The sequence below is a fragment of the Amblyraja radiata genome, chromosome 13, assembly GCF_010909765.2.
Source record: "Amblyraja radiata isolate CabotCenter1 chromosome 13, sAmbRad1.1.pri, whole genome shotgun sequence".
NCBI classification, from domain to species: domain Eukaryota; kingdom Metazoa; phylum Chordata; class Chondrichthyes; order Rajiformes; family Rajidae; genus Amblyraja; species Amblyraja radiata.
This window is the reverse complement of record NC_045968.1, coordinates 32,638,152-32,646,731: the sequence shown is the minus strand read 5'-3', so window position 1 is coordinate 32,646,731 and position 8,580 is coordinate 32,638,152. Positions and strand designations below refer to the sequence as shown.

Here is an 8,580-nt window from a genome sequence, read left to right as displayed (position 1 = left end):
AGACAGCACAGAGATTGCTTTATCATCAGCAAGGGGATTTCTCTGCCAGAAGAATAATTAAGTACAATCAATGGTGTTAACTGAATCCTTGGAGAGAGGTGCAACGATTTAAGGCTCAACATCTGAAACTATGTATTATCTGAACACTTGCCTACCTCAGCATTTTGGACAATGGGGAATTTGAAGCCCATGACCTTTCAATCCAATCAACAAATTGAGCAGCTGTGTAGACTTGACATTCACCATGCAATGAGTGCTACATTAAAAGCAGAGGAATTTCAAATCAGAGGGACTTGGAAAATATGAGCATTTAGGTTAATCCAACCACTGGGTAAACTGTTGCACAATGAAAGACTATGAAAGAAGACTAGTTGTATATGGAGCATGTGGCACAACCAACACTAACATTGCAAGGAATGGAGTAATGAGGACTTCAAGACAATGTATACCAACCATGGTGTTTAAAACATGAGGGGCTGCAGTAAAAAACAATTAGATATTCCAGGACCAATGGAAATAACTCAAATTGGCTTTCCCAGTAGTGATGTCACTTTGTGACTTCCAACACCTGATCAAAATGAACACTTTGGTCCCCAAGGTTACAAGTTGTGACATCAATTCAATGCCAGAAGTGTGGTACTGCAAATAATTACTAACTTTTATCAGAGAAAGGAAGTACTGCACACTCAAATTGCACAGAGACACTTTCACAATAAAATATCCAAGTTCAGAGGCACTAATATGAAAAGACAATGGTTGCTCATTCCTATTTAGGAGCCAGTGATTTTCGAGACCAGGAACCTCTAGCCTAAAAGAGCACAGAGGATGAAGTTATATTTTCCTTCTTGGCAATTAAGTAATTAGCAAAAGGTAGCATTTATGTGGTGTACTGATGCTAGATACCTTTTCACATCTATCCTAATCTGTTTACATCGATAGTACACCCAATTGTTCAAAACTACAGTGGCTCTCCTGCTACTGCAGTCAAACCTTAAATCTTATACAGTAATACACTTTATAACTATAGCTTATGTTTTATTTTTTTTGTTATTGACCTGAAATAGTAGAATAAGAAGTAAGGGAGGTTTATTACAAGCAGTCTTATGTCCAATGTGTCCTGATATTAATCGGTTGTTAGCTTTCTCGTTCTTCATTCCGGATAAATGCTTGGAACTGAAGGGTTATTATCAGTTATGAAATTAACACTAGTGGATAATTGCGCAAGTTACATCCTCATTGTTTCGAAACGCTCTTTTATAATTTCAAATTCTGCTACTGTATGCATTGTTTCCTATGTTTCGTTTTACTGTGTCATTCTGTCTTTGATCAGTGAATGAAATAAATGTCACCTTATGAAAGCTCGATGCAGAAGGCCAGTTCTGAAAACTTGACTTATGTTGGATTGCCAATTTACACAAAGGAAGGAGAATTACTGATCTACGCAATCTTAATGCCTAAAAGCTCCTCTGTGTTTTCAATTCAATCCTATTTATAGTTGCCAGTAGTTTTTATAGATATATACGGTTCTGTTTACTTATTTATGTTTTTCCACATTTTCTTCTTGGCCTGTGTTGACTGAAGACAGTGTCTCTATCAGTGTCCCTACGTAGAGCTGATCAGATACTAGTTACCTGCTCTATTCCCCAAGGAGGAATCACTCAGAACTTGCCAACAAGTCATCAAATCATCAGTGCTCACCTGGCTCAGTAGAAGTCCTCCCCCAAATGGTACAAGTCAGGCAAGTCTTTGTGTGCTGGTTATAAAAGTAGATCTGCAATCATACATTATACATTATAATCACTCCACTCACTTAAATCTCTACTCCAACAGCAGCATTTCTTACTTTAACTATGCTCACATTATTCCCTTTATCATGTATCCGTACACTGTGGATGGCTCAATTGTAACCATGCATTGTCTTTCTGCTGACTACTTAGCTTGCAACAAAAGCTGTTCGCTGTATCTCGGTACACATCACAATAAATGTAACTAATTAAATAAACTAAACTAAACACCGCCTATAAAGTGCATTGCTTTTAAATAGTGCTCGCCTAATCCACTCTGACAGCACCTATAACTTTGCCTCCAAGGGAAAAGGGCAGTCACCTTATGGGAGCACCAGTATCAGCTGCAGGTCATGCACCATCCTGACTTGGAAATACATTGTCATTCCTTCATTGTCAGTAAGTCTAAATACTGAAACTCCCTCAATGACAGCAAAAGAACCTTCAGTGAAGGACTGCTGTGATTCAGGATTGTAGCTCACTATCACCTTCTCAACCATGTCATCTCTGGGTGCCCGCTCTACCACCCACCAAATGGAGTTCAGGGCCTGGCAGACATTGACGCAGAAACAACCACCTGGCTGCTCAACACCCGGCTTGAGATCTAACTATTCCTTTGGTTTATGTTTCATTCACAAGAAGAAGAAAACCTTCTCAAGCATAAGTAGAGGTGTACAATTAATATGCAGAAAGGTACCGCAGATTTACAAAAAAGGACACAAAGTGCTGGGTTAACTGAGCAGGTCAGGTTTCACCCTGGAGAACATGGATAGGTGACATTTTGGATTGGACGCTTCTTCACTGATTGTAGGGGGTGGGGGTGTGGGGGAAAGAAAGTTGGGAAAGAGGAGGGACAGGCCAAAGCATGGCAGGTGATAGGTAAACACAAACAGAGATTAAAACTAAAGGTATGAGACAAAAGGATTGAAGAATTGTGAAGCCAGAGGAAGAAATGCGGGTGGACGGGAAGGGGGAAGCGGAGGAGAGAAATAGGTGCAAAGTCAAGATGGGGCAGAGGGGAGAGGGGGGAAGAAAGGGGGAGGGGTGGTGTGGAGAAAGTGGGGGTAGGGGGGTTTGAGGGAGTTACCAAAAATTGAAGAATTCAATGTTCATACCATTGGGTTGTAAGCAATTCAAGCAGAATATGAGGTGCCGTTCCTCCAGCTTGCATGTGGCCTCAATCTAGCAATGTGGGAGGTCGGAGCCAGAAAGGCCAGTATGGGAATTGAGGGGTGAGGGGGTAGTTAAAATGGTTAAAGCCGGGAAGTCCAGTAAGCCATCGCAGACCGAGCGCAATTGTTTGGCAAATCATGTTCATTTAAATTGTTAACCTAACGATTAATGTGGGCCTTAATGATGTACATATCCAAAAATGAAAAGATTGCAGATGTACCCTTAGCTGAAGTTCAGCAGGATAATTGCTCAATGAAAACATTGGGATTCCTGCTGAAGTTACTTCTTCCATTCTCTCTCTCCTGGAAGCTATTAAACACTACAACCTCCAAATAGACAATCTAGACTTTGGGTCATTATTTTTTACTTTAAAGATGGCGCCGGTGTGTGTGGCTGCCCGTCTGTTGCTCTCACTGGTTTTGGTGTTTTTCCTTGGCACTATACAGTTAAAGTTTCTGCTGGTGTACGATCGTCAATCTCTCTTAGATCTTCAACATAATGTCGGTGCGTTTGATTATCGCGAACATAATACCTTGCCCCCGCTCCTATCGGGAATCTCGGGAATCCCGACTCACCTGGACTGGGCCTTACCCCGAAGGAAGCGTCGCCGTCGCCGTGGAAAACGCAGCGGTCGACTGGTGAAGTTTAAACTGGGTGCGCCCGGACGCGGGCATCTCCTCCAAGGCCATGAGCGTCAGCAACTCCTTTGTCAGCGACATCTTCGTGAGCATCGCCTCCGGGGTCTCCAGCCTGGTGCTCTTCAGCTGCCACCGGACCATCTCCTCCCGGGAGATCCAGAGTGCTGTCCGCCTGCTGCTGCCCGGAGAACTGGCCTGACACACCGTCTAGGAGGGGACGAAGGCGGTCACCAGGTACGCCAACTCCTCCGGGTGGATCCTTTCTCCCCCCCCCCCCCCCTCCCTTCTTACGATCAGAAGCTGCGACGAGACCGGCCTCGCCCCCCCTGCTCTCCTCGGCCCCGCCACCGCGAGGTGAATCTCCGGAACCTGCGGACACTGCTCCGGGCTCCCCGATCCGCCGATCTACAGAGTCCATCCCCTTCCAGGATTGGTTTGGTGAACGCCAGATCGCTGGCAAACAAAACTTTTATCCTGAGGGATTTCTTCTGCTCCCGTGGCCTGGATTTCCTCTGTGTGACAGAGACTTGGATCGGTCCTGGTGAGTGCAGCGCCCTTATTGAACTTTTAACGGCTGGCTGTTCTTATTTCAACTCGCCGCGGATGTCGGGCCGTGGAGGAGGAACAGCGGCTATTTATAAAAATAACTTTAAATGCAAGCAGTGCGCTATATCATCCTCATTCTCCAGCTTCGAAGCTACTTTATTTGAGGTGGGTCGCTCTGACCCGGTGCTTTGCGCTGTCATCTACCGACCCCCAAAATATCATAAGGACTTTGTGAATGACTTCTCTGATTTTCTGGCTGGGATTATGCCCAACTATGATCGTGTCCTTATGGTTGGGGACTTTAACATACATGTGTGCTGTCCTGATAAGCCGTTGGTGAAGGACTTTTTAAGCCTTATTGACTCTTTTAATTTTGTGCAGTGTGTGTCTCGTCCCACACACGAACATGGACATACACTAGACCTTGTTCTCTCTCATGGCTTGTCTGTGTTAAATTTGGAGATCTGTGACAGTGTGGTTTCTGATCATATGCCCGTATTATTTGATGTTGGTTTCTCCTGTGCTGCAGTTAAATCTGGCGCTCCTGCTCGGCGCTGTCGGACTTTCAACCCTTTTGCTGCCGGCCAGTTCTCTGCTGCTTTCGATCAGCTCTGTGCCCCCTCTGCTTCCACTTCTCTTGATACGGAGGAGATCAGTTCTTGGTTTCACTCCTCCTGCAGAACTATACTGGACTCTGTGGCTCCATTAAAAACATTGCAGCCTAGAGCTAAACCCGAGCCCTGGTTCAGTGACGTAACTCGTACAGCTAGACGGGAGTGTCGCAAAGCTGAACGCAAGTGGAAGAAGGACAAGCTGCAGGTTTCATTTCAAATCCTAAAAGACTGCTGGCGTCATTACCAGAACACTGTTAAAGAGGCCAAAAGAGAATACCTGTCAAATATTATTGTGTCTAAGCGTCACGACCCACGTGTGCTATTTAAAATCATTGACTCTGTTCTTAATGCCCCACAGCCTGTCTGCCTGGAAGCATCGTCTGAAATGTGCAATGACTTCCTGCACTTTTTTATTAATAAGGTTGTTTCCATAAGGGCTCTCATTTCAGCTCCTGCCTCTGACCCCTCTGTTTCTGTCCCATGCCTGGTGGTATTGGATAAGTTTGTGCCTGTGACATTGTCGCGTTTAGAGGATGTGGTTAGCCATATTAAGCCATCGGGTTCCCCTTGTGATGCTGTCCCTCCTCATCTTTTTAAAGAGGTTTTCCCTAGTATAGGGCAGTCGGTCCTTGCTATTATCAACAGCAGCTTGTGTTCTGGGGTTGTCCCCATAAATTTTAAACATGCAGTAGTGCAACCACTACTTAAGAAACCTGGCCTGGATCAAACTGTTCTGGCCAATTTTAGACCGATCTCCAAGTTGCCTTTTATTTCTAAAATTCTGGAGAAAGTTGTTTATGCTCAGCTAAAACTCTTCTTGAACGAGCATAATATTCGGGAGGTTTTCCAGTCAGGGTTTAAAACTATGCATAGCACAGAGTCAGCATTGCTAAGGGTTTTTAATGACATCCTCCTAGCTAATGATTCTGGTGATTATGTGGTTCTTGTCCTGCTGGACCTATCTGCCGCCTTTGATACAGTGGACCATGGTATCTTAGTATCTCGGTTACAGCACCTAGTGGGCATTTGTGGCAGTGCCCTGGAATGGTTCAGGTCTTATCTGGCAGACAGAACTATGTGTGTAAGCCTTGCTGGTTTTGAATCCTCCTCCGCTCCTCTGTCATATGGGGTTCCACAGGGCTCAATTTTAGGGCCCCTGCTTTTCTCACTGTACTTACTTCCTCTGGGTTCCATTCTTAGAAAGCATGGCATCTCTTTTCATTGTTATGCTGATGATAGCCAACTATATATGCCGCTGAGGAAGGAAGATGCTTTCTCTGTCAAATCACTTCTGTTATGTCTTGATGACATTAAATCCTGGATGGCCCTAAACTTTCTAGGTTTTAATGAAAAGAAGACAGAGGTGATAGTGTTTGGTCCCAATGGCTGCCGTGAACCTCCTCCTGTTGACTTGGGTCCCCTTGGCACTGTATGTGAAGCCAACAGTTTTGAACTTGGGTTTTAGGATGGACAGTGATTTTAAATTAGATCATCAAATAGGCGCGGTAGTTAAGTCCAGCTTCTTTCATTTAAGGCAGCTGGCAAAGGTGAAGCCCATTCTTGAGCGGCAGCATTTTGAAACAGTAATCCATGCCTTCATTACATCTAGGCTGGATTACTGTAACGCACTCTATTTTGGAGTTACTCGATATTCCCTGGCTCGTCTCCAGTTGGTTCAGAATGCTGCTGCTCGTCTCTTAACTGGAACTCGAAAGAGGGAGCACATAACGCCAATTCTGGCCTCCCTCCACTGGCTGCCGGTGTACTTTCGAGTTCATTTTAAGATTCTTCTATTCGTTTTTAAATCTTTAAATGGTCTCGCCCCGCCTTACCTCTCTGAGCTGCTTCATCCCTATGCTCCTGCCCGGTGCCTCAGGTCAGCTGATCAGCTGCTCCTGGAGGTACCGAGGTCTAAGCGGAAGCTCAGAGGGGATAGAGCCTTCTCTGTTGCTGCTCCGACATTATGGAACACTCTGCCGTTGCACATCAGACAGGCCCCCTTACTGTCCATCTTCAAAACCAGTCTTAAAACCCTTTTCTATTCCTTGGCTTTTGACCCTGCATGAGACTTTGCTCCTGTTTTAGTGTTTTTAATGTTTTTTATTGTTTCTACTCTCTCTTTTAATGTTTTTATTGTCTTGTAATAATTTTTTGTTCATGATTAGTCATGTACAGCACTTTGTTGCAACAGTGGTTGTTTTTAAAGTGCTCTATAAATAAAGTTATTATTTGCACTATTATTGTTAGTTTATTTTGTCTGTTTATATATATTGTACTTTTTTAAATTGCTATTTAGTATGGGTTTTACAGAGTACTATCTGGACATATCTGTTGTGCTGCTACAAGTAAGAATTTCATTGGAAATGGCCGAGAAATATCTGTCTGTCTTCACCGAGACACAGAATATATTCTAGAAATTGTGGAGAAGAGCAAATCAAAAGTAAATGGAGTGCTGAAAAAAATGAGTGCGAGAAAAACATAAAATGAGTGAAAAGTTATTGTCACTGCTGACCTGGTCTGATGACAGGCACACTAAAGGGCCTGTCTCACTTGGGCGACCTGATCCGCAAGTTCTGGCGAGTTTGCCCTCGACTCATACTCCCAGCATGGCCGACACGAGGTCGTAGGAGGTCTTCGTAACTCTCCTTCATGCTCAAGAATAGGCTCTGCGTACTCGAGGCTTCAGCTAGATCGCGGTGTTTTTTCAATATGTTAAAAAATGCCCGCAAGTTAAAAAAGGTCGCCTTGGAAAAAATTGATACTTTTCTTACTTGTAGGTTTAGTCGTAGTAGGTCGTAGTAGGTTGTAGTAGGTCGGCATGTTAGTCGTAGGTAATCGAGGGTAGTCGAAGGTAGTCAAAGGTAGTCATAGATGGTCTTCATCATAGTCGAATGGAGGTCGAAGGGAGGTCGAAGAAGATCGAAGGAGGTCATCTTAACTCTCCACTATTCAGTGTCCAATTTTCCCAAAATTAGTCGTAGCTAGTCGTAGCTAGTCGAAGCTGGTCTTCAACACAGTCGAAGGAGGTCGAAGGTCTTCTACATAGTCGAATGAGGTCTTCTACATGTCATTTTTTCAAACTCTTCTAAACTCGCCAATTAGGTTGCCCAAGTGGGACAGCCCCCTAATATTTTCAAAGAGTAGGAATCACACATAATGGCTTCACTGGCTGTCATCTTCCAAAATACCAAAGATTTTCGAATGAGTCCCACAGTTTGAAAGGTAGCAAACAAAATCCCACTATTTAAGAAAGAAACGGGAGAGGAAGAGGTAACTAATGGCCAATTAACCTAATGTTAGTGGTAGGAACAATCCTGGTACCTGTTATTAAGATAGCAAGTCCCAGCTTGGAACCAGGTCCCACACCTACAGTCTCCGCAAACCATCATGCATGCATTTTATAATTCAACATTGAACAGCCTCAGAGCACATAGAGTTGAAGCTATGAGAAATGATTAACAGATTCAAAATGAAGCATTGGAACAAACAGGTCATTTTCAGATTAGGAAGCTTTGACAAGTGAGGTGCCACAGGATCGATGTTGTTCACAGTCTATATCAATAAAATGATTGAGGGTTTATACACGAGATTCATAGTTTTCTGGATATAATTAGAGGAATACTGGCATTGTGTAGGAAGTGGTGATATACTAAATCTGCCATAATTTATTGAGTAAAGTAGCAGGCTTGAAAGATTATATGACCAACTCCTGTTTCTATATCTTTTGTTTTATTTTGTAATGCAATAATGTTGATGATGCAGCCATAATGTTACTGGATGATTAATTGACAAGGTAGAAGGCAGAACATAGAACAATACAGCACA

At 43.6% G+C, this 8,580-nt stretch overlaps 1 protein-coding gene across 1 annotated transcript; it reads left to right on the top strand.

The window, feature by feature from the left end:
* Positions 1–3,331: 3,331 nt before the first annotated feature.
* On the top strand, positions 3,332–6,782 carry LOC116979475 (the record flags this gene model as incomplete). Its single annotated transcript, XM_033030989.1, is given in 4 exon segments — positions 3,332–3,829; positions 4,523–5,071; positions 5,339–6,153; positions 6,155–6,782. Coding segments are annotated over 4 exon segments (2,490 nt in total), but the record flags the coding sequence as incomplete, so codon positions are not given.
* Positions 6,783–8,580: the final 1,798 nt, after the last annotated feature.